The sequence below is a fragment of the Amphiprion ocellaris genome, chromosome 2, assembly GCF_022539595.1.
Source record: "Amphiprion ocellaris isolate individual 3 ecotype Okinawa chromosome 2, ASM2253959v1, whole genome shotgun sequence".
In the NCBI taxonomy this organism is placed as follows: Eukaryota; Metazoa; Chordata; class Actinopteri; family Pomacentridae; genus Amphiprion; species Amphiprion ocellaris.
The window spans coordinates 38,124,911-38,152,670 of NC_072767.1; the positions used below are offsets into that span (position 1 = coordinate 38,124,911).

General features: G+C 40.1%; 1 protein-coding gene across 2 annotated transcripts in view; it reads right to left on the minus strand.

The window, feature by feature from the left end:
• The window catches only part of ncanb (neurocan b), a 211,675-nt gene that overhangs the window by 54,815 nt on the left and 129,100 nt on the right, over nt 1-27,760 (minus strand). For both annotated transcript variants that reach the window (XM_035949577.2, XM_023273505.3), the window contains exon 10: nt 18,008-18,124. In XM_035949577.2, the coding sequence (XP_035805470.2) occupies nt 18,008-18,124 (117 nt within the window). The remainder of the gene's footprint in view (nt 1-18,007; nt 18,125-27,760) is intronic.

Here is a 27,760-nt window from a genome sequence, read left to right on the forward strand (position 1 = left end):
CCTTCATCAATATTAGTAGAAGGAGTTTAAAGCTGTAGTTGATTTTTATGTTTGTAATTCCAGAGAAACAGAGACAAAGAGAAGTCTTCTTCCAATAGAGCTGAATTTACAATATAGTTTGTTTTATTTTACATATTTTTCTGTGTCTGTGGTCAGACATCAGATGCAGTGTGAAATATGGACATTTCTGCTCAAAAATATTGCCTTCACCAGCAGCCATTACCGAGCTGCTGTGCTGCATCTGTCCTGTGAGATTAGCCATGCTGACGTTTAAAATGAGCGATCACAGGGAGAATTTCCTCTGCTGAACTTCCAAATCCCAGGAAAGCAGACTCCAGCTCTGGAGCAGCTCAGCAGAGAGTAGATTTGGGACTAAAAACAGGTGTTAACTTTAAGCTTTTAGTGGTGTACTTACCATATTTAATGCACTTAAAATTCTTTGGTTGGAACATGTGGGGTTCAGGAACAAAAACAGCTGACTGAGGAGATATGAAAGAAGGGAGACAATGGTTTCTAGCACATAATAACTGAAGCACTATTGCAGGTTTGGTATAGAATTATGATTAGGAACATTGCATTCCTGTACTGCATATATTATCTAGATTTTAGATAAGAAAAGGCCAAAGGAAAAAAAGACATACTGCGAGAATATGCTGGATTTTCAATGTAAAAGCTATTCAGTCACATATAATAAACTGAATGTTTCTCTTTATCAAATAGCAGTCTCTTACAAGGCCAGAGATACATGATTGACTTCTATATATTGCATCCAAATATGCAATTTAAAATTAAACAGCCAACACAACAAAACAGAGAAAAAGCGACTGCAGCCAGGCAGAGAAAAGTAAGTAAAATATGTTAAGCTCATAAAAGTGGATGCATGTGATATGATGAAGTTTGCTCAGGTGTATAAGCTCCAGAGCTGCTACTTGCGGTGAAATTATTTTGTCACTTGCCGTTGCCAAGTTCAAGAATAAACTTTGAGTCTGAACTTTAAAAGCCAGTATGGGTGAGAAGTCCTGAAAGAGCAAAAACTGAAACCTGACAACTGGAAAAAAGTCTTTCTGCTGATGGAGATCATCAGATGGAAGAGGAAAACACAACAGCAGCTCATAGTTATGTTGTAACTATGACATGACCACGTTTTCAGTGTTTAATAATGCACAGTGTTACATTGTAAAACAGAAACACTAACAAAAATGCCCCCAAAACTAACAAACTGTTTTAATTTAGCTTTAATTTTATATGAGATGATGTGTATTTATTTGATTTTTTAATTAATAGATAAAGCAAAAGATGATATCTAATGATTAGGACTGTATTTTGACAGATTACTAATGCTTATAAATACTATACAATAATGAAAACACAATAATTCAGCATTTTTGTTGTGAAAACTTAAGTATTTATACAGGACATCTCTCATTTAACTAACAAATTTAAAATGAGAAATCCAACGTTTCTTTTTCCGTTAATTGTCACTAAGTGTGGTTGATTTAAAAAATATTTTTACAGTATTAGACTTGACTTTAACAGCTTCATCTACTGAAATTAAAAGGAAATAATTTTGAAATTTAGTTTAACAGTCTTTTTGTGTCAAAAAAAGTTTTCTTAAAAAGTTTTAAAATATAATTTCTTTTATTCAGAGTTCAGGGGCAGAAATATTATTTTACATCAAACATGAAGATTTACAGACTAATTTTGTAATTTTATTGATATTTTACAAAACAAGGCTGTTTTTTTATTGTTTTTTTTTTTTTTACAGTGTATATCCATTGCAATGCACATAATCTGTACAGTATTTGCTGATGTTCTGTTTCAGTGTTTCTGCTTCCACCTGTGATTGTGTGTTTATCTGAGCGGACACGGAAGTTGTCCGTTTGTGTGCATTTGTGTCTCTGTGCTGAAGCTGTACACTGCAGAGTCGCAGGCCTTCAGCTGTGTTTGGGTGCGATGGATTACAAAGGGATCAGGAAGAGCAGGAAGAACAGGAAACGGACAGAATACACAGCAGCTCTGCTACAGCCCAAGGCTCTCCACAGAGCTCAGCGCAACACTCATCAACCTACCAGAGGATCCACAGTCTGGAGAAACTGCTCTGCGCTGCGGTTCTGGTGAAAACGGGGAAAGAAATGCTTCAGCCGTTATACTTGGCTGAGATGTTGGGATGAGCAGGGATGTGCTGCTTCTCCACTACACCCCCAGACGCAATTACATCCTGGAGCCCAGAAGATGTACTAAGAGCCGTGTGCAGGCAGCGATCCAAATCGACGGGGTTTACCACATTTTCTTGTGAGTCGAGGGGAAGTGAGCAAAGAGAGCCTAAAACCTGACTTGTAGGCATTTCCGGAAAAAAAAACCACACTGTAACATGAAAAATAAAAAGGAGCTAAAGATCCATCTTAATTCGGAGGTTGCACTGTGGATGTGGGAATGTGTGTGTGTGTGTGTGTGTGTGTGTGTGTGTGTGTGTGTGTGTGTGTGTGTGTGTGTGTGTGTGTGTGTGTGTGTGTGTGCCCACAGTATGTTTCAGACAGGTCTTCGCTTTGGTTGACAGCGCTGTTGCAACATTCATAACAGCCTGGGAAAATGTAATGAGGTAAAGTGTCACAACATCTCACATCGCTCTGCTAGCCTTCACTTCTGACAGCCAGACTCCGCTCACGGATGCCATGTGTGTGTGTTTGTGTGTCTTCCCTGGCTCTATCTTCACTGTCTGTTTATATTTCATGTGGGAGGGGGGCCAATGGCCAGAAAAAAAAAAAAGAAAAGAAGAAGCCAGGGACAGTAGAAGCCAAGCAATCTGCCACAGTGCCACCAGTATCATACAGTCACTCGCTATTTCTGTCTCCCTGCAGACGGAGAAAGAAGGGAACCGGGAGATATGCAGGACTCCGAAATGACAGGAAATCCAGAGCAGATCCAGAGAATCATCTTCTCCTCATTTCCCTTCCCCTCACTGCCTCCCATACTTTCTTTTTCATTAGTCGCTTCCGAAGCCTCCTCACCTTCTATTTTCTCTCCCTGTCTCTGGAGATCTCTAAATGGCAAGTTTATCCTCCTTCGCCCCCGTGGGTCTTGCCGAGCTAATTTCCTTTGAGTCAAAAAGGTTTACAGGTGTCCCTTAAGGGCTGCTGGTGTCAGCAGCACTAGGATCCCTCTGGGCCGAGCTCTGTTAAGTCTGTTCTCCGACAACTTTATCTGGCCCTGACACTCGGGGTGTGATCATTAACACGCCTCACCTCGACTTAAAGCAGCTCCAAGTCCAAATCTTAAAACAAACTGCTTATGCTATTACTTTTCCCTCCTTGCCTATTTGCACTTTCCCCATCTTCCCTCCTTTACTTCCTTTTGTTACATCTAAATTTCTTCTCGGCTTCCTTCCTTGCATACCTTCTTCCTTCGTCTTCCCTCATTTCCCGTGCACACTTAAAAAATACAATAACTTAAAGTAGAGCAGTTCCCCAGAGGGGTGAATGACAGGCTATTCTCTGCCTCCTGTCGTTATTTCTGACATACATAAAGAGGAAATAGTAGAGCGAAATTATCTATTTTCTCCCTTAGTCCTGTCAGAATCAATTAATCACTGACGGTGAAATTATATAAGGATGCGTTTCAGAGTGGAGTGAGCTCTGATGTTGAATCCTTAAATCTATTTCTGTAAAGAAATGGCTCGCGAACTAAACAAGCGGCATCTGGTAAATCTTAAGGAGGAATTATTTACTATTTTTCAGCGCGTTTAGATCTGACAGTCAGTCACACACAGGCCTAGTCCAAGGCTTTATCCTCTCAATCATCTCTGCTCTGTCTCTTTCTCTTTCATGCTTCCTTGCTCCATCTCCCTCTGTCTCATTCTTGTCTTTGGCTATTTTTTTTCTCTGGGCTGCTGCCATGGAGATACAGGCAAAAAAAAAACCTCTTTCCAGTGTTGGGTTGGGTCACCACAATGTGTACAGTACTGTGTGTGTTTATACATGTATGTAGAGTGTTTTTATATTTCTGTAAGGATCAATGCATCCTCACAAGAATAAAATGAGGAATATATGACAAAAGGGAGAAATGTCCTTTTGTCAGATATAAAAGCTGGAATTTAAGGTTAAAGACTTAAATTTAAGCTAAATAATTTAAGGAAACTATCTCCAGTAATTGTGATTTTTTTCTTTTTGACCTATATTGCGAGTTTAAGTTAAATTGTGGTTATTTTCTAATAATTACTTCTACTGGTGTGTATTTGTGGGCTATAATCTATTATAAAGATTGCAACAGAAAAAATAAATAGATTTTGTCTCGACATGAATATAATCTGATAAAATATTATTGCCATTTTTTAAAAAATTCAAGTCCTTACAGGTTTCTCTTTTAACCCTTCCAAGCACTTTCAGTTTTTTTTCCCCCGTTCCTGTTATTTTTTCACTCACTGTGGGCTCATTTTTCACTGTAATAAAGTCCTGCACCTCAAAAAAATGGCACAACCATTACTACAAATAGAAAACTTAAAAATGTCCACTGCACAGTATGACACAGGTATAATGCCATAAATTATATAAAAAAGATGCAACTGAATGAATTTCAGATGTTCAGATCTCTATTATTCAAGGTGTCCACAGCTGTTGTCAATACTGGAAAAAAAAAACAAAACATGACTATATATTGTAGATATTTTACCATTTACATTTCTATGCTTCTTTTATTTGCTCTGTGTAAACACTGCCTGCAGTTCAAGCCAGTTCAGTGGAAAAGTACCTGAACTTTGTTACGTAACTTTTGATAGAAGCAGAGTCACTTGTGGCTTCAAGGCTGCACTAAAATGACCCGATTTTCTTGCTTTCTACAGAATCTTCTATTCATTTTTGGTGAATTTTTAAATGAGACATGTAGAATGAAGTGATTTTAATGAAATATCATTATTTCATTATATCGTCATTATTCCAGTTTCTTGATGGAAAGTCACTCATGACCAATTTAAGCATTATTGAACAGCTGAAAATCTGATAATTCTTTCAGTTTTTACAGTGTGTGGCTCTAATAAATGGTGCAATTTTTGTGATTTTTTTTTGATCATCCACACCTGCCCCTGGTTTTGTACAGAAAAATATACAAATAATGAGATTTAAAGGAGTTATACTTATGGATAAAAGATACGTACGAGGCCAGTTTATTACAAAACAGAATCCTGAAGATATAAATTCTGAATTAAGTTAAAGAATGAACAGTATGGTGATAAAAACAGCATAAATTATGATGTAATATGCTTTAAAGTCTAAATGGGAAACTTTGACAACCCTGGGAACTGGCTGTAAATCAGCTTCATGTGTTCCCGAAGCTACGAGGCTTCCTGCTAAATGCATCTCTGACGCTGACATGAGGCGACAACTAGAGCACACAGGCAACAGCTAAGACTTTTTAAAGATATTATCCCATCAACTTAGCCACAGCGGAGTAAATATGTCGGTTTAAGTCTGCCAGCGAGCATCAGCAGCTGCCGGTTTAAACTGTCACTTGCACACTGTCAATGATGCGAGGTTAACAATGATATTTCAGGCAGGACACTGCTGTCAGATTAACTATTTATTTCAGAATGACATACATTTGTGTTTAGCGGTGACTCTCCTCCAGTGACGATCAGGAACAATGTGAGCAAACGTGACAGCCCCTGAGATCACAAACCTCCTGCAGAGCCACGACATCTGAATAAATCAACACAACATGAACAAATAAAGTGTAATACTACAATGTTTAATGGCCCTGAGTTTATGTAATATGATTTCAAACCCATAGCCACTTTGTTATATAAGACAAGGTATTCACATATCCATCCATCCATTATCTATATGCTGCTTAATCCTCATTAGGGTTGCGAGGGAAGGCTGGAGTCTATCCCTTGGGGCCAAGGCAGGCGACAGCATGGACAGGTCATCAGTCTATCACAGGGTTACACATAGAGACAAACAAGCACACTCACACTCACACCTACAGACAATTTAGAATTATCAATTAGCCTGAGCATGTTTTTGAACTGTGGGAGGAAGCCAGAGAAAACCCACGCATGTACAGGGAGAACATGCAAACTCCATGCAGAGAGATCCCTGGCTGGGATGCAAACTGGGGATCTTCTAGCTGCAAGGCGACAGTGCTAACCACCGAGCAACTGTGCAGCCCCTATATTCCTTTGTGCATTGTTAAAATGTTTGTTAGCTATCAGCCTTCATCATTGCTGTCTTTGTAGGTGCATTGCTTTTTTTTTGTCTACCAACTGTCCATCAGTGGAAAAACCTGAACCTCAAGTTATTAAAAATCACATGCATAATACAAAAAACCCCACAAAAAACACAATCCAATTTCTAAAACTGCTGCTGGTTATGCGGTCAAAAACTGTCAAAACTCTGCAGGGTCCCTTAGGATATAAGGATGGATTATGCACAAACTGTCTAGGAAAGACAACATAGCCAACAAAATACAGTATCTGTGTATACTGCTGCACAGGTTTGTTTATGTTATGTGCACACACTGACCAACAGGAATGTAGCACACAGCATGTGATTCATATTTATTCTCTATTAGTTTCCATACATGTGCGAGTGTTTCTGGAACGCTGATAAGACCCCCCTTGTGTAAAACCAAGGTCCGGGTCTTCATGGGAAATCAATTTGTCCTGCTTTCTACGTAGCCAGCCTTTATATGCTTCACTTCCTCCTACAGCTGTCACACAGTGTACACACAGCCACGGCATCCATCCATCCATCCATCCATCCATCCATCCATCCATCCAGCACAACACACACACTTACACACTGAGCAAAATCAAACACACATTGACTACATGCATGCATATTCATCCACTGCACTTGACACTTCAGTAAATTACAAAGAGGAACAGAAAATATGAGGTAACTAGAGGTGGCAGGAAGTGTGTGTATGAATGAGAGAGAGAGAATAAAAAAGAGATTAAAAAAAGAGAGGTGAGTCCTGGCAACTTGGCCAGCAGCTCATTAATCTGCAGGTGTGTTTATAACAAAGAGATACTGCATGAACACGCTCACATTACCAGCCCTGCTGCTCATTCACATTCAACTCTGCAGCCAGTATGTCCTCTGTTCCTCATTGTCCTGAGGAGTTTGGAGAGGAGGGAGTGTCCATGCTGATTGGAAACTGTGAAATTATGCCATCCACCCATCTCTTATCTGGTGTGAACAGAGTTTAACTACAATGTGGTGCACACCTGCAAGTGCTTCAGGTTTGTGTGCAGTTGTATCAAGCATTTAATGCAGATTTTTTTGTGTTTTTGTATTCATTTTTGTTGGCACGAGTGCAATGGATGTGCCTGAGTCAGCTCCAATCAGCACTACAGGCTTTCTTGGCACTCTTAGTGGTGTAAAGAGTATGCACGGTGGCAGGGGTTGGGGTAAGGGCGAGGGTACAGCCAATCATAATGCTGATTGAGGAATCCAGTGGTGTGGAGGAATTAATGAGGCGTTGCGGTGCAGGCTGAGCCAGCCAATCATGGCCCTTTAGGAGCTCCTCAGCTGCCGACAAACTGTGACAAACTGCTGGTCATCAATCACACAGAAAGACACGTGCGCTGCCATTTGCACACTCGCTGTCATATTCAGCCTCATGCATGGTTCATTCGAGTCGCTGTGCTGAGTCATTTGCTGTTGTACCGCTGTCAGACGGCTGTAGCTGCCACAGAAAGGCAGAATACTGGCGTTGAGCTGGACTGGTGTGAGCGAAACCATCTGCAGCTCAACGCCAGTAAGACGAAGGAGATGATCGTGGACTTCCGCAGGAGGAGGACACCCCGGACTGCACCGGTGAACATCCAGGGTTTGGACATTGACATGGTGGACACATACAAATACCTGGGTGTTCACCTCAACAACAAACTGGACTGGACACACAATACAGAGGTCCTGTACAAGAAGGGCCAAAGTCGTCTCCACCTGCTGAGGAGACTGAGGTCCTTTGGAGTGTGCAGGACTCTGCTCAGGACATTTTATGACTCTGTGGTAGCGTCTGCTATTTTCTATGCAGTGGTCTGCTGGGGAGCAGGGAGCACTGAAAGGGACAGAAAGAGACTAAACAGACTGGTCAGGAGGAGGTTCTGTCCTGGACTGTTCCCTGGACTCCATAGAGGAGGTGGGTGAGAGGAGGATGTTGGCAAAGCTCACATCCATCATGGACAATCCCTCTCACCCACTGCATGACACTGTGGGGTCTTTAAGCAGCTCCTTCAGCAGCAGACTGAGACATCCACCCTGCAAGAAAGAGCGCTATCGCAGGTCCTTCATGCCATCTGCTATAAGACTTTACAACATCAGCATCACTGGCTGATGTTAACATAAACTGGACTATATCATTACCACCCCAAACCATAAAATTTGCACTGACATTCTTGCACTGCACATCTCTGCACTTTTAAACTTTATTTTTATTTTTATTTTTTCTGTTAAAAAATTTTGCCACCCTTGTATATATTGTAAATAAAGCTGCTGTAACAATGTAAATTTCCCCTGGAGTGGGGAGAAATAAAGAACTTTATCTTTATCTTTAATAGTTCACCAAAAAGTGAACTTTAAATATCGATATTTGGTTGTAGTTATTGCAGAGTTTTGTAGGAGAACAGTTAAAAGCATCCTGTTTGAGCTGAAAAAAAGCCAAGCAGAGATAGAGTTTGACAACAATTTCTATTAAAAACAGCCCATTAGTGGTAATTAATGGATAATTTGAAGATTTCTTTTCCTGTGACCAATTAATTGGTTCATGAGAAGGTACAATTTCAGTCAACCAAAATTTTCATAGCTTGACTACAGCCCTAGGAATTATGTAATACCACTGAATATGTATCAGAATCAGCTTTATCGGCCAAGTATGCGAACATATGCAAGGAATGTGACACAGGTGTCCACATAGGTTTCCAACTACTCACACAAAATAAAACACACATGAATTAAAACAAGGGCAACAGGTTACGGAAGGAAAATGAGTTTTAAACTACTATGTACTGTTACAGATATTTTTAAAAGAGATCAGAATGAAAACATAACATATAACACAACGAAAATAAATTCATATGCTACAAAAACTAGCTTTTTATGTTTACTTATGAATCTAATTAGGCTAATAAGACCAGCAGGTTTAGTGCACTCACTCAACTGTGGCTGATTTTGTTGATCAAGAGACAATATGCAGATTTTTTTTTTCCTGCGACCAATTGATCGGTTGATGAGTAGATACAATTTTACCCAAGATGTTCTTTGGTTTACTGTCCAATATCCAATCCTAACAAGCTCAACAAAACTAATGTAAAAAGTGAGACAAATACATCAATCAAGCGCAGTCAGTACAGACTCCAACTGCTCAGTTTCCAGCATCCACCCCTGTTGTGTTTCTCAGTGGTCTTCTACTGTAGGCCAGCAATCAAACTGCTCCGTATTATATGACTCACCATTTTTCAACTGGGCCTCACTTCACTTTTTGGTCAGTGCTGAATGTGACATTGGAAGAAAACTAGGAGCCCAGAAAGAGCAGTAAAAACTCCACAACATATCAACCTAACCTCTGGAACTTGGCGGATTTTGGAGCCAAACACATAAATCCATTCCATCATTAATGAAGGAATGAATGGGATGTCCTGAGGGGAGCAGCATGGCAGCAGCAGCTCTTTCCATCTATTTTCCTCAACGTACCCTTACAACTCACTGAGAGTCTATCGATCTGCGGATTTCTTTCTTTCTTTAACGTCTCTCTCCCACTTTTGTTACACTTTTGGTCATAACTCTTAGTTTTACTGCATTCAAATCTAGAACTTCTGCTTTTACCTTAGTTTGGTTCCAATTGTCTGATTCTTGAGGACAAGTATCGAATGACACACCCGTTATACTCGACCTTTTAACTTTCCCCCACTGTCTTTGACCCCATCGCTCAGATCTGTGGACACTCTGGTGAGGAGGAAGCTTTTGGTATTAATAGCCTCAACCTCATGAATCTTTCAGGCTCAATCATATGAGAGGAGTGGTCCCAGAGGATGAATTAGTTAGTACAGAACCCTCACATGGGGAGTTTCTCTTTATGCATGAGTTATGCATTAGCTCTTCATATAGTCTTGGGCACATATTGGTTTCATATTGGCCCCAACAGGTGTGTGTAGGGGGTGGTCAAGGCCATGTGCAATGAAGAGAGGGGAAAAAAACCTGAGAATATATTTGGCACATGCCCTTGTGAGCATATTTGGCAGTTCAAGTATGCAGGTGAGTGAGCGTGTGAGCTTGAATAAGTTTCATTTTATGCATGAGTACAGAGACATTTCTGTATGAATAATTGTATTGGCCTTTGACAGGAAAATACTGAGTGAGAGAGAGAAAGAGACAGAAGGAAAGGAAAGCAGAGGGAAGAGGTGAGGGGTTGTAGGAGAGCGAGGGAAGTGTGGCAGGAAATGAAATGTGTTATTTGGGAGGAATGCTGAGGGGGCTTCAGGCTTGTTTTCACCCCAATCTCTGCACTGCGGAGCAATTTCAATACAGCCCTGTACTGCAGGGTTTGCCAAAGAGCAATGTGCAGGAGGGGGCAAGAGAGGAAGGAAGGAAGGCAGGCAGGCAGGGAGGCGGAGAAATGGTGGACTGAAGAGGAGAGAGGAAAGAAATACAGAAGGAGGACAAATAAATTTAGAGAGAAGAAAAATAGGAAAAGAAGGATTTACAAAATAAAAGCAGGAAAGAAAATGATGAGGAGGTGAAGGTGTGAAAAAGAGGCAACAGGGGTGAAGATTTGAAGATGCAGTCAGAGACATAAATGTAAGGAAATTCACGTTTGATAAAAACTCAGAGCAGGGAAGGGGAGAGAGGAAGGGGAATGGGTGAGATGCAGTAACTCAGATCTAATCAGCATGATTGGAAGTGAGGCCAGAGAGTGTGTGGGGGTGCAAAAGTTTGAAGAAAGCTGAGCAGAAAACCAACTTGAGGACATTGCCATGTGCCCAGAAAGCATAGAAGATGTTGCTGTTCAATTTATTTTGCTGAAATTGACCTAGAAGTTCCTCAGACCACCTGTGAATCTGACTGTTGGTTTAGATAGTGAAGGTGTTGCTGTGGATGCCGGCTTCACGTTTGACTTTCACTCTGGCTGTTGTTTCTGATTTTGAAGGAAAAAAGACAACGGCGACTGTGTCACTTGGACCAAATCGCTGAACTCTCCGAAGCGGTTGAGGTGCTGTTATCTCCTCCAATTCATCATGCAAATGACAGAGAAAATGACGGAGGGGGGATCCACACGGGGCCATGAGGAAGATGGATGGAGAGGAAGCGGGACAGGGGTCGAAAGACAGGAAGAGAGAATAGTGTGACCAGAGTAATTTCCTCCTTTTAATAGGATCATTTACCGTCTTGACCCCACAACACACGCTGAATTTGAAATCCGAGAGTTACGCTTCAGCCAGCAGCTGCTAGTCATGATTCTGCCACGAAGAAAGCGCTGCATTTATGTGTTGTTAATCAAAAATAATGTGTTGTTGTGGCTAATCTCGATGCATATAAATGTCTTCACAGCCTGAAATGATTTACCTGCCTGCTCTCCTCCTGACTGACGGACTGATGGGCTGATCGAGGTCCTTCTGAAGAGCAAACAGCAGTCGACCAGAAATAATTTCCCTAACTCCTGCCACATTTAGAATCACTGTGATTTGTTGACCTGTGTTCAGACAGACAGAGACGGGTTAATGCCTTTCCGCCACAACAGACCACATTCAAACGGAATAGAAGAAGCTGCCGCTGTCAAAGTGAATTAGGTTTCATTTTTGGAGTAAACAAAGGGGAAAATGACACATTATATATGGAAACTGGGATAGTAACCTTAAACAAATGTAACTGTGCTGGTGACTTTATCAGTCTGTTTGTGGGTTCTTCAATAGAAATAACTAAAAATATTGTTCTTAACTGTTATTAAAACAGCATATTCACTTCCTTGTCTTGGTACTTTCTGAACTTTGTCACATGATGCTATAAAGCAGATTGGGTTTGCCCAGGTCTGACTGAACTGTAGATTAAGGATCGACTGATATGTTTGTTTATTTATTCATTTTTTTCATGCCGATTCAATGATAACTATTGGCAATCAAGAAAGGCCAATGACAGATATTTGGAACCGATATAAGGATAAGGATGAACTTTATTGATCCCCTATTGGGGAAAGTTCACCATTACAGCAGCTCCAAAAGAAAAAGTATAAAGGCAGTGCAGGAATAGATAAGAAAAAAAAAAACAGTGCAAAAATTGCAGAGAACATTATGCACAGATGATTTAAAAAATACTATGTAAAAGACTATATACAAGAGGATGAGATATCAGTTATTGCACATAAGTAGGTGGATACCTGTGTAAATTGGTGTAATGTTTTTACAGCATGTGACAGCAGAGAACCTGCCATTCATAACTAGTGTTCTTTATTAAGGAGGGTGACTAGGACTGAAAATGTGAAACAGAAATAGGAGTGATTAAATGAGGACGCTCTCCTCTGTTTATGTGGGTTTCACTGTTCTGTCACTTTTATTGCCCACTAAGGTCCATATGTTAAAGTATCATTAATTACTATTTTCCAGACTCTATTTCTGGGTAATTTGCGGTTGTCTTCTAACTTAGCCACTAGCCATTAGCATAGACTTAGCCGCTGTGAGAGGAGCTAATTTCCTGGTTTGTGTTTCTTGTTCAGTTTTTGCAGTCTCTGCTTTAGAGACATTTCTGAGGCCACAGAGTGACTACAGACAGAGAGAGGAGGCTGCATCAGACCTGAAGTAGAGCATTTAATTTATAGTAGCCAAGACGACAATCCGTCTATCTTTACTGTAGATGTCAAAACTTTTCAGCATTCTGAGCCCTTCTGATTTTTCGTCCATGCTGATATTTAAAGTTAACATCGACACTCCACAGTAACTGAGGGAACGAAATGTGCTGGTGAGAAATGTGAAGTAAAGACGGAGACGCCAGACAAAGGGAATATGTGGATGCTGATTTGAGATTGTTTTGTCAACTGCATTTTCAAGGTCATGAGTGAAGTGCCGATCTTTACAGCTACATTGCTCTAAAGTGTAATCTTGTGGTGCTTTTTTCTTGTCGTGATGAATGTGGCTGTAGCTCTTCTGCACAGTAAATATTGTAAAACAGAAATGTATGTGTGTGAGATTATACTTCATGTGCACTAAGTTCTGTTTTATAACTCTTAATCACTGCAGAAGCCTAATTTCCACTCCCACAGTTAGCCAGAAAAAGACTTAAATACACTTATTTGCAATGCAATTAATACTCATTAGACTTTGACTTTTATGATGAGAACAGAAAAAAAAAAAGAGAAAAAAAGGCATTGTGTCACACAGACAGAGTCCTCGAATCACACCAGAACAGCTGCCATTATGCACCGCTGCTGCATATGGTTGTGGCTATTTAAAGCGGTGGTACCATTAATCTCCAACATTTATAGTGCTCACGCTGAAAAAGAACTCCACCAAGCACTTCACAGTTGAGGATGAAGACTATTAACGAAGGGAAATTATGGCTTGACAGTGTAGATGTGCAGCTTGCAAGAAGTAATAACACAGTGAGTGAAACTGGCTTTAGGTTCCGCATTTCATACCCACCATTTCACATCACCCACAACTGGCTACAGAAAACTGTGTGTACATGTCCTGTACATGCCTGAGGTGAACACACTCCCACTGCATGCTATTCTTTTATAAACACCTGCTTTGATGTGGAAAGTGGTGTGTGCATCATTTATTCATCTGCTCTCAGGTTTCTGCAGGTACACATAAACTCTGTGTTATTACTCAGACCTGCGGCAATGATTGCATTAATGATCGGATCCGCTTAATTCTATTCACGTGTAAACTCTGACAGTGTGACATCAAATACATAAATAATCTGCCAGCTGTTGTTTGCACCATTTTTTTAAACTAATGTGTAGTATTATCATGCGAAAACTTACTATCAGCAGCTGATTAGGTTGTCTGATCTGCAATTAAAAAAATACTTTTCAAGGATGTATGAAATCTGTTGAGTTTATTCATCAGTCTTCTGCCAGGCTTTGAGTCAAAGTGCATTCTATTCGGGGAAATCAAATCCATCTCCGATTAAACTAAGTTTTTCACAATATCACTGTGGTACAATCAATTTTACAGAATTTAGTGGCACTACAAGAGTTCATACAAAGCAATATCAGGAATACAATGTAAATGTGAATACTTAAGCATGCAGAATATATCACAAGTCCACTAAAGGGGCATTTTCACCAGCACAGAATCGGTTTCATCACAGAATGTAAATCTGTGCAATTCTGTGTGTTTTCATGACAACAAACAGAAAAAAAACAGGCTCAGGATGAAAAAGGCAGTAATACCCTGATCATGTACTTGCTGCTTCAATATTGTTCTATTATGCCTGATGTTTTATGAGGTCTCCCTCAGTGTTTTGAAAGGTGCCAACAAATAAAATCTGTTATTATTATAATCATTGTTATAATTATTATTGGTTGCAGCAGTAGTAGTGAACATGTCATCAGTAGGCACCTACATTTTCAATTTCACTAAAACTAGTAGCAATGCAGGCTGGTTTTCCTGAATTCAAGGTTCTCGACTAGAAACGGTTCTGAAACTATAACTTAACTGGTGAAAGGTGGGGCACTGGATCACCTGCAAACTATCACGAGTGTTTTATATTACACTTGCTGATTAGTTCTCTGTTCAGGGTCCAGTTTGGTGAAGCTATGTTGGGAAATACTCTAGTTGACTGCTTGACTGAGATGCTCTAATCTGACTAAATTCTCCTTGTTTGGACAGACGTCATGTTACATAAGGAGAAAAACATTACATTCCATGCCTTCCGAGATTAATCCATTATTTTTGGCAGTGGGAGGGACATACTATCTATAAACACTCCTATGTTTTCACAATTTCCAAAACACCAAACATAATTGACACTGTTCAGTCTAACTAATTTAGCATTGACTGGAAGTTTACTTTGAGTCGCCTCCAAACTAATTAACACCATGTCAAAGGGGTTGTTGGTGTGGCTACATTTTTTTAAAATAGCCAAAACATCAATTGTAGACAGTTTGCATATCATAGTTTAACAACCAACATGACATATAGCCTGAAAATGGTTGACTAACTTGTGTGTGGAATCACAATTCTTCCATGAATAGGTGTAGTGCTATATGCTATAAATGCTAGCTTTTCATGTTTATTTACAATACATTGAAGCTATTAAGGCCAGCAGGTAGAGTGCACTCACTGCACTGTGGCTGATTTAGTTAATCAAGAGATAATCTGCACATTTTTTATTCCTGTGACCAATCGATTGGTTGATAACTGGGTACGGTTTTAACAGAGATGTTCTTTGGTTGACTCCAGCCCTAGTATGAATGATAAAGCTGTCCTATCCTGACAAGCTCAACAAAACTAATGTGAAAAAAGTGACAAACATCAATCAAGCACAGTTTGTACCGACTCCAAGAGTTCTGAGTGGAAATCTAATCAGGCACAGTAAGTGGAAACACCTGCGGTCGAGTGCTGTGGATGTATACGGGCTTTGAAGGATGGCAAGCCTTTATTTTAGTGTGCATTTCTTGAAACATGCAGCAGTCTTTTCTATTTTTCATTCATGTTGCTGCTTGTCTGCTTCTATTTGTGCAAACCACAAGAAGGATTAGAGACATCAGGATTGAGATATTTGATTATTTTATCTGGACAAAATCAGTGGAGTAAAAATTCCCCAGGGGGGCTTTTTTCCTCTTGTTTGTTTCGGGCCATGTTTTATTCTCTCATATCTATAAACAAATGTTGGCTCCAGCTGTGGAGGGAGGAAAATATAATTCATTATTGTATCTCAACACATGGCCATCAAGCTGACAGGCTGCTGCGTGCCTCATTAATCACTTATTCTGCTGCAGGATCCAGATTTTAACCAACCAGCCCTGATGATCAATGGGATACTACAAACCAAAGCGTAGATTTTTAGCGCCTTTAGATTTATGACTGCCTAGGTGTCTTTACTGACAGTCTTGAGTATCTTTAGCTAAAGTAAGGAAGCTAAAGAAAGGAAAATATGAGGAGACAGACATTTTGAAGACGAGGATCTAGTGAAGCTGAAGCGTTAAGAGTGAGATGTCCACAGCTTCTCTCTTTCTCCTCTACCACACTTCTATAAATATATAACAGTGGAAACACAGTGCATCAATAATACAGCTTCCAAAAAATAATAATTCCCTAAATCCTTGGAGACAGCTCTTAAAGTGTGCTGCAGGTGACATTTCTTCATTCTGCCTTAATAATAATTTGACATGGAGCAGATGTAGTGCAGATGGATATTAGTTTTTATGACTCTCTTGTCTCTAAAATCATCTGGAATCAGAAGGAAAAGTCAGAAGTTCTTTCGTAAGCTCACAGGAGCTGAATGTGAAATAGAAGACAAACTTTGCATGTTCTCATTAAAACAGCACGGAAAAATTGTGGTCAAGCCTTCGCTGTTATGAGCAATTAACCTTTGTGCCTTTAATTGTAATTAATATAAAAAACACCAGATATGCTGTTGTTTAGCAGCACTCAGGGAACACTCCTGAGGGAAGAAAGCCTAAGAACTACTCAGGAAATAACAAATATTTTATGAATGTGCTTTCCTCATCATTTATTCCAATTGCTCCTTAAAAACTATTAAGTTTTGTCTTCTATAATGACTAACAAATCGACTGCAGCAAATCATTACAAACCACGTGTGGGCGGAATACGTGCAGTTAACATGCATTTGTCACAAATTATTGATCCGGTGGCAGATTGTTGATTGATTTCCAATTAAGACACCCCTAAATGTTGCATAATATGTACTTTTGGGTTGGAGCTTTAGAAGTAATTGATAATCAGACCCAGGACAATATCCCTGTCTTGACCCTTGACCCCTGATCTATGACCACTTTCCATAAGTAATGATTCCTCAAACCACAGCTTGGTCTTTGGTCTTTATATTGCTAAAAATGGAACACAGATGTTCAGAGAATGACCACACAGAATAGAAAATACACAGTCTAAAATCTTTAATTTACTCCAGTGCCTTAAAGGAAGCAAGCTGGACTCACGGCGGAGAAGAAATTGGAAAACTTTACATGTCAAAAATGAAAGATCAAAGTTTTAATTCACAGTGTGGCTCCTGTATGTAGTCTAACATTTATTGCGGTTCAGTCCACAATTATTTGACCAGGACTTGCAATCAATAGGACTGTCAACAACTTTGCACCAGTGCTGACATTTTCAAGCTCAGTTGGACCCTGCTGTGTTCAAATTCCTGCATTCAAAGTAAGAAAGTCACTTTGATATTTTTCTGCTAATTCCACATCTGCTTTGTCTCTCCTTTACTTTCCCATCTTGCCTCATCCACAGCAGTGTGTCTCCACCGCCGCCACCACACTTTAATCAGCTACTCCACCCCTCACTGAGCTCAGATCTCCTCTGTGGCCGTGTGTCCTTGCATGTCTCAAACACACAGTGGCTCATACACCTAAATCACTGCAGCACCATTTCCTGACAGCCACATTCTCCCATCACACAGCTGAGTGGAAAGATGAGCTGCTTGCTGCTCTCGGGGCAGCGGGTGACAACACACACACACACTGAGACACAATCGCACACATAGTTGAGCACAAATAGTGCACCTTCAACAGCCTCTGGCACAAATGGATGACTTGCAGCATATGGATATTCCCTGTTCATTTTCAATCAGGGAGCTTGATCCAAAAACTACTGGACCTGACAGCAGAGCAGTCAGCGCACCAAGATTGGATCCTTCGAACACACCAGAAAATGAAGCCCAGTGAGGGAAGCTGGTGTTTTCCTCATGAGCTGACTGCACAGTCGAGTACATCTGCTAAATGTTAGCCCAGCATATGCCCGTTTCTCTTCCCCCTTACGCCACGGCGACACAGCATTTGTCTGTAGCGCTGACCTCCGAGTTCTCCACCTGACCTGGCAGTGACTCACCGATCTCACAGCTCTCTCCAGAGAAGCCCTGAGGACAGTAGCAACTGTAGCCATCACCTTCCTGCAGGCAGCTCCCTCCGTGGAGACAAGGGTTGGTCTGGCAGGGGTTACTGTCCACTGCAGAGAGAGAGAAAGCATGAGGGTTAACAGAATGTAGAATTTATTTTGTACCGAGACAGGGCATTCAAAAAGTGGTGCGAAAGATCACAAACTCCGTCAGGCAGTGAGCCAGCATTATGCCCCTGTCATTACATTTACAGAGCCCATTTTTTCTCTGCTCTCTGACAGAGGAAGAGTAAACTGGGCAGACAGAATGTAGACCTGTTTCTATGACTTTCTACAAGCTGACGGATTGGCTGTTGTTGCGTCTGCCATGCCCCTATTTATCACAACTGATAGTAAATGGGAGCATGGCAGGCGAAGGACAATATGCCGAGTCGAAGCCCTCCTGCCTTTTTCCTGCTTCGCATCTCAGGTCCTGCTGATGAGCGAAGGTCCTCGTAAATTAGCTGATCATCGACCAGTCATGCATACTGACGCGGGAACCTATTTCTATGGCACATTAATGCCTTGCAGGGAAGGCAATAAACACGTTTTACCTTACTGGGCTATAACTCTGCGCCACTTCATGGGAAATGTTTTGGTGGATGGAACGCTGGAGATCGAGACGATTAAATCTGAATTATTATTCTTATATTTTAGGCTGGAATGGAGCGAGGAGACAAGGACGGTTAGAGCACAGAGTCATCGTCAGGATTTTTATTCTGTGTGCAAAGAAGGACTGGTGGGAACTGGCTAGATTAAGTGTCCTTTTATTATCCAATCCTGATAGGATTGCAGGCTCTGACACAATCTGTCAGGCCATCTAATACACTGCATCTTCTCCATAATAACACCCAAACTCACTTAATGATGTATGAGCAGGGAGATGCTGTGCAGAACACAGAGTGCAGTTCTCCTGAAGGTCTGGGAGTACTGTCAGTTGTGTCTCCGGGTGTGTTTATGAATAAGTGTGGAAGCATATGTGTGTGCGTTTCTATATGTTTATCTGATCCTGCCCTCATTTCATGCTGGTGAGACATGATGTGGGTGTATGTTCAATTTCCTGTTAAAACAGGGCGATAGACTCCCACAGCTGCAGAGACGCCGCTGTTGATACACCGGGCAGGGGAGATGATGGAAAAGCTGCCTTTGAAAATACATAAAAGTGGTTCGCTGAATGAGAAAAACCATTAGAGACACGCTCATTTCTTAATTCGGCAGCAGGGAGGGGAAAAAAAGCCAACACTGTACGTGATTTGAAAACATACATTGCTTAAAGGTCAATGATGTGCTGATAGAGATGGAAAAATCAGCAAGTGCTGAGTAGTGTGTGACACCCAAAGGGAAAAAAAACACACAGGGTATGGTCAAAGTGAGTGCCTGGTTGGGTTTACAAATGTCAGGCAATGGAACTGTGGAAATGGGGAGAAGAAGTGAAGGAAAAGAGCTGAATTCTCCGTCCATTAATCCATTCATTATGGGTGAAAGTAAGTTAATTAGTTAGCTGCTGTGCATAATGCTAGTGTACATGTAACACACTTTTATCTTTAGTTTAGCAGTAAGTGAACTAAAAGTAGATATTAGCGATCAAACCACAGATATATGTACTGATGAGAGACACTTATTTATTTATTTTATTTATTTAATTGTTTATTTAATAGGGACAATGCAATTAACATAGCTTCAATACAGTTCATGAATCTGATGTGTTGCATGTAGAGTTTTACTTCATCAATAGCAGTAACAAATTAGTTTAATATAATGTGTATTTGATGCAAACTGGCATCAGAATACACAGTGACAATGCAAAGTTCAGTTTCATGAACAAATCCCAAGCGTGCTCCCTCTGGCTCATAAATAGCCTATCTCATCTCATCTCATCTCATCTCATCTCATCTCATCTCATATAATATAATATCATAGCACTTTACAATGGAGTCCCTTTACCTTCTCTTTCCTTGCAGGTCTCCTAAGGTGCGTTAGTCAGACGCTGCCTAAACCTCACCTCAACCCTGTCCAAGCCAACAGATCTTTCCTCCACCTTAGTCTAAACTTCCCAAATTTATATTGCAGAATCCCTTTCACTATGGTAAACAATGACAACTAGCTCTGGGCAGCAACCTGCCAAACTAAAATTGGAAAGTGTTGCAGTAAGGCAGCCCTGCTAGCTGTTTTCAGGATATCAGCCATATAAAAGACAGCCTCGCCGTGTGCAAATAAAGATTACTAGTGACACCACATGTTTTCATTTCAGATGGAGCCAGACTACTGGTGCCAATTTTGTTCTCCATTCTCTTGACCTCTAACTGCAGATAGGACCAGCTCCTCAGACTTTAAGAGCCAGAAAATAGCTTCAAATACTCACAGCACATCATTCATATGCACTGTACAGTTTATTTAATGACGCTGATATTTTAATGTCATTTATTGACTTGAAGGACAGATGTGAAACCCAATCAAAGTAACATTATCTGGTTCGTGTGCAACATAATATACATGTGCTATTACTTCATCAGTTAAGTACAATAAACTACAATAAACTTGTCTGACAGCCATAATACAACATAATAGTTAAAAGGCAGGTGGCCTTGCTTGACAGAGTAGCATAAAAACTGTGTATAAAACACAAATACTTCAAATTTCCATTATTTATACTGAACTGTTTATAAGAAATTAAGTTTTCCAACCATCCTAAAAAAATATAAACCTACTTTTTCCCCTCAGTGTCACTGCTTCAGTCGTGATTCATTTTAGATGGAAATTGCCCAATTTGTAGCTATTTAAGAAATGTCAAATTGGTGAGGTCATAGAAGTTGGTGGCACGTCTGTTCAAGTATAACAGCATTATTATCTGGACTAATTGGAATGCAAAACCGGTTAATTCACTAAACGCACTGTATACTGATCTGGCAGCATTTATGCAGTGGTTAGAGGCAGTCACTGAGACTGAAACTGGAAACACAGTGAAGATTTGTTTTATTATTTCTGAGCAAAACTTTAAAAAATGCTGTGTGCAACATTTTTGGAAACTGTGTGGAGATTTGCCAGAAAAAATGACACTAACACTAACCTGATGCAGGATTGAAACCCAGAGCAAAAATATAGCAAAAAAATCAGAAGAAGAAAAGAAAACAAGGCGCTGAATGTGAGATTCTAAATATCCTCACGATGAACCAAAACACTTTAACAACATTATATATGATTGCATTCCATTTATGTGAGCCAGTTCCAGGGGGTTGTGAAGCTATACTTAGGTAGTGCTTTGAACTAAATACTAATATTAGCAATCTTCTGCAGTCTTGTTTTACCACTGCCACGGTGGTCTGACTCTCTAGATATAGACTGTAGACATAAGTCAGCCATTTTTGCTGCTTATTTCACAATGTTCTCCTCCCCCTTCACGATTTACAGGTCTTCAACATCCCCTTCGCTACAGGAAACAAAAGCAACCTATGAGCATTACTGACAGGACTATGAATTTTACATTTAGCTTATATATGTATCAAATCAAAATTTACAAAAAACTACAATCTTGTGAATGCATCTCAGAAAGGCCAAGATTCAATCCAGCAGGACTCTGATGGCTGATGTTGCTCACACATTGTCGACTGGAGTTGATTTGTGACAATGTTTCATGCACCAATCTTATTGACAATGCACCAATCCATTCCACTTTACACAAGCTTCTCTAATATCTGTTTAATAAATTTCTCCAAGAGCCACTTACAGCTAACCAACTGTCTGGTTTTATTGAGTCCAGCACTGCTAAAGCATAAGAAAAGGTTTCACTTCTAGGGTACCAATTATCAAATTATCTGTTTATCTGAAAAATCCTACCACACAGTCAACATATGTCTTTTTCTGTGGTGTTTTTCCACTCCATTGTAATGTCAGTGCTCGATTGCCCATGTGCAAATGTTCCACCATAACAAGTTCCCCCTGGCAGTGAGAATGATCATTTCTGCAGTCAGACTATTCCCTAATGCTGACATGGAGTTGTGGCCATAAGTCTGGCTATGCAAAACAAGGGGGTCACCAAAGTCACTAGGATTAACTTTCTTAGTCCCATGAATATTCAAACTAAATTTCTGTGTCAATTTATCAAGCAGACATTGAGCTTTTTCAGTCTGCACCAAAGTGCTGGACTGACTGGCATTACTGAATAATTAAAAAAACAACATGGTTCAAGGCTTGTTGAATATTTAACCTATTAACAAAGAAACTGCATTAAGGGTGCAAGGCATTGATTATACTGAGCTAATATTATTCCTCTCAATGCAGCTCTGTAATTAATACCTTTCAGACCCTCTGCAACATTCCTGCTTAACTGTACAGCTACAGGTATCCTAAGAAACAAAACATGCAGTTTCCCCTTGAATTAATTAGCATATTAGTCTTACTCTGATGGCAACAAATGACTGCAAAATGAACCCCAAAGGTCAGTATGGTTACATCAGATACACTGGGGCAAATATCAAACTGCTCTCTGCAAGAATTTAGCATACAAACAACACTCTATATTGTTTTTTTTCAAAATACCCTCATGTATCTTTTTGAACTATTTGTGTTTAGGTTGGGATTATCTCAATATGTACCTACATGCTCCAAAAACTCTCCCGCTCCATGCAATAATCTGCCTGAGTCACAGTTACCCACAGAGACTGCCAAAGACAAGTCTGAGATCTGAGTATCTCTGCATGCAGTTGTATTAAATCTCAGCAACACAAATGTCCCTCCTGTGTGAATTACAACCCAGGAAGGCGACGCACACAGTGTAACTGACAGCTGAGAGCTGAGCCGTCAAAGTAGTCTTAGCAGGGAACCAAAAGTGAACTTCTCATGACCAAACCCCCAATCAATCACACCACAGAGGGTGATAATGCAGCAACTATCTGCATTAATGCCTCACACTTCTCTTCTTTGTCATCGTCAAAAATGAACATGGCACATCTTAAAAAGTAATCCATAAGCTCTTTGGGATTTAAGTGCATGGTGTTATCTACTGATAGGAAAATTAGAGCAAAGCTAGTGTGTGCCAGCTGTGTTTATTCATGTATGCGGGCATGTATGTGATTATTCCATAGAAACCTCAAAATTGGTCCAATTTTTCCCACAAAAGAACCAACTCTCGATATAATTTGAGCAGTTCCAGCAAAATTGCCTTAATAGTGAGTTTGAAAGGACATTTTCTCGGCTACCAGCAAGCAGCACTGATAAAGTGTGCCAGTGGTAACACAGGCAGAGCAGAGCTGTAGCAGAACAGGACATTGATCCAATCTGCAGACAATTAGTAACGACTTATTACACACAAATGAGACAGTGTTCTTCACCATCTGTCCACCAACAGTAGCCTGGAGAATCAACGGTGAAATCATAGGTATGGATTGTGTGACGATAGCAAAAAAAAAAACATCTGGGTCCAAGGAAATGTTCCGCATGAATGGATAAACACACAAGGAATCATCCCACAACATCAGATGGTCCAGCATTTAAACATTCACACTGGGGCAGTTATTTCTTTAGATGGCATTTTAATGTTAATGAGGAATGATTGTGCATATGTGTGTGCAAGCACAAAATTAATATGCAAGCGAGAAACAGATTAAAAAAAACATGAGACAGAGAAAAAATGGGAAGAGAGAGAGGCTCTGGACCATGGGAAAGATGGGAGGAGAGGATACAAATTAAAATTTAGTACAGAGAAGCACAAGTGAGAGAGAGAGAGACAGCGATGGACTGAATGAGAGGGAAAAAATGTCAGCTAGGGAGGGACAGAGAGTCACAGAGGGAGCTATCATACATTTCTTTCCTCTCTTAATGTTGGCTGCTAGCTTATGATTAATTACACACCGGTCTTAAAATAGGTCGCTTCTTCTATCCCCACTCTGTGTCTTTCTCTTTCTGCGTGAAAGACAGAAAGAGGAAGATTGCAAGTCCAAAAAACACAAGGAGGAAGAGAGAAACTGTTCTATGTGAGATAGGAACATTTCACAAAAAAAAAAAGAGACGTTTTAAGCCTTGCAGGGTTTCAGCTTTCAGGGTTGAGGTCTGCGGTGTGACACAAATTCATAGTCACAAAATAGATAATGTAGTCTTTTTCTCTGACACTGAGCAGATATTGTTATGTCTCTTCTGTCCTGTGCAGAGTTTTACGAAATATGTTCTGCTAGGTGACATTTTAGTGCTCTATGGGGTCATCTTACATTTTTGTCTAAGCCTCTCAGGAGAGAGATTATCTTAGCGTTGAGACACATTTGGGACGTCAACTCACACATACCCCCCAGAATTTCGAATGGACCATAAAAGAGGATTGCGATAGGAGGGAAATGCCTCCCTCTTATGAAGTCTGAAGCTCAGTGGTTAGCAGATTCGGCTGTATGGGAGCAGAAAAGGTTGTGCTGACAGAAAAACGCTGCACTCCGCTTAAATAAACGTGCGACACAACACCCACACACGGCAAAACTGCACACATAGGCACTTGCATTTACTGTATATGCACCTGCTTATCACCTGCTGTGTGGCCGTGCTTAGACTCACTCAACCTTGTAATGGCTTTGCTGAGACAGAGATCATGCCTCGGCCTGTTCAAGTGTTCCCCCTCTATGAGCGTGATAAGCCATCACCTGGGCCCCGGCAAGAGCTGCCCCGTTAAAATTTAATGCTACAGTACATCCCTAAAAGGTACTGAAGCACGCGGAACGGTTGAAGCCATACGAAAGGCAGCGCTAAACTGCAAAGTGTGGGCTTCAGTACAGTTGTTGTTGTCATGGTCGTGACGGCTCCATAAATCCGCAGCGTGAAATATTTATGCTGTTGCTTGCATGATGGCTGTTGCAAACATGTGTTTTACGTGTTCGGAGGAAATAAACTATTTATGGAAATGGCCGTGTCAGTTCAGTATGGTCCAACAATACAACAGCCATATTAGAGAAAAGCCTAAATAAAGCCCCTGAACCCCACAACCAGCTGAAGGGTTTGAAAGCCATGTTGTCGTTACAAAATCGCCAAAATGACACTATTTATCAGAGCAAGGAACCGGGAAAATAGAGGGAATCACTGAGTTTTGAACCGACTGATGGTCCTTGAACTACTTATCTGAGGGGTGCCATTAAGTTGGGAAACTTGCCAAGTTTATAATTGTGATATTTCCTGAAAGTCTGTTTTAAAACTTTAAATTTAAAATTTGCCAAAAAAAACAAAACAAAACTGCTCTAACCGCATATGGTAAAAACAAAAAGTACTGTGCTCCTTGGCACACCTGTGAAGCCGTTAGTGCCTCAGCTGCAACCAACAATCATTTGACAAAAGATTTTTCAGCTGAATTAGGCTTAACTGCAGGCACTGTAAGCACCGAGTGATAGACAAGTGTGGGAACAAATAATAAAAGGTAGGTATTAAAATATCTACAGTAAGGAGTAATTATTTTCCCAGTACTGCTAACACCTGGGGACAGTTGGAAATTGTTGCACATGTTGATTCCAGGTATGTGCAATATACAATTAAAGAAATGTAACTTTGATTTTTCTTCTTTTATCATGATTAATGGTATTCTAAGTGTTTTCTGAGTTTTTTCTACTTCTGGCCAAGGTCATGCTGTTTCCACAAAAGCACAGAATTTTACTTGGTATAGAAAAATGAGTCTACAGTGAGTACAAATCTGACAGTAGCAAAAACCGGTCACATACTGATTGAGGTTAAACAGAAGAACTGCTCAATGATAATATGATCAATCACTCATGTTGTAAATGGTTTAGCCAGATTATATCAACCTCTAAACCAAAAGTAAGCAAACATAAAGTCAATCAAATCACTGCATTGTTTATGCATAGCAAATTGTAATGACCTTTTCTCACTTGTCATTGCAGAAAGGACAGGTGTAATTGATGGCATTAAAAATGACTACATTCCATTTAGTTGAGCTGTATCAAAAGTTTTCTTTGGCTCACTGTCATGGCTTCCTGCGACACTTTATGAAATGGAGCCAACATTAATATTAACTGTGTTTATCCTGCTTTGGGAGGTCAGAATATCAGCTGTGAATAAAGTATATAAGTCAAAATTGACCCAGATGACAGTTAGGTAAACTGCTGGACTAAAGTTAAAGCGGACAGCCCGTTTTGGAATAGTCTGGTATCGAGGCTAACTAGAGGTGACAAGAAAGTGAAAAGGATATGACATGCAACAGATGCCCATGGCTTGAATCAACAAACCTCTCAAACCTGAAAGCTCATGATTCTTGACATCTTGACCTGGATCTGTTGGCAGATCTTAGCAGTGAGTACAGTGTTATTGATAAACATAATGATGACTAAAACTGTATACATAAAAAAAACAGTTTGAAAGAAGTTGGTATTATCCTTTAATCCTCTAAACTACTAGTTGTTCCAGGTGTTTCTTTGTTGCTGTCACACTCACTCTGGGCTCTATTTCGCTGCAATATAAAGAATATATATAAAAAAGTAGAGATACCATGTCCTTTGCACAGTATAACAAAGGTATAATGACATAAATCATTTTATAAAGATTTTAAAAAATGTACAAAAACTGGAAAAACCTGGAGGCAACATGTGGAATATATCTCCAAGTGCCCACAGGCACTTTTTTTTTTTTTTTTTTTTTTTTTTACAAATACTGCAAAAATTGTTAACTCTACACACCATACATATTTTAGTGCTTACATTTTAATATGTTTCTATACTTGTCTCCAATCTTCTCTGTAAAAACACAGCCTGCAGTTCAGCCCAGTTCAGAAAAAAAGCACCACATTTTTTGCCATGTGACTATTGGATGTAAGCGACTCAGTGCTGACTTCTCAGGTGTTCCACTGAGTTTTTCCTTGCAAAATTGTTTTAATATTAAATGTAAAATGAAGATATTTAAATGAAATATTGCTTTTGTAACAAAGCAAAAATGCAAAAAATCCAAAAAGAAAACAAAATTTAGAATTTCTTTGATTATATATTTTACAAAAACTGAAAAAAATCTTGAACCAACATGTAGACTATTTTTCCAATAGCTCCCAGCTGTTACTAATACTGAAAAATGAAGACTGTCCATATTATAGACGTTTTCCTTTTATACAGAGTCTGCAGTTCAGGCGGAAAATTCACAGAATTTTTGTCATGTTACTGTTTGTTGCTGCTGAATCACTCATGTCTTCCAGGCCGTGCCAAAGAACCACAACCGGTGCAAGCAGCTTATTTCTGTCAATCTTTTTTTAAATGAGACCCATAGAATAAAGTCAACTTAAAAGAATTTCACAATTTTAAACTAGGATTTTGTTAGATGTTATATGAATTGCAATGACCGTTTGACCAAAGCCTGCAGTTCACTGAACTCTCTGTATGACCTACATGACTTCAGATTTCCACCTTTACTCTGACAAGACAGACGGAGGCCGACAGACTCTCGGTTCGGAATATTATCCATGTATCAGAGAGGCCCGGACACGCAACTCACTCACTGCAGATGAGCTACAATTACTGCCACGGCAAGCTGAATACACACCGGGGAAACATGAAACCCATTTCTGCTGAAATATAGATAACACTTCTCTCTAGCACAGGGACACAGACCCCAATGCAGTCTTAGATTACTTCAAAGTGATTGATTTACAGAGGTGAGCTACACGAGAATGGAAAGGGAGGGAGGGGAAGAAGGTGGAAGAGGACAAAAGAAGAGATGCAGTGAGACAGAGGTTAAGTTTACTTG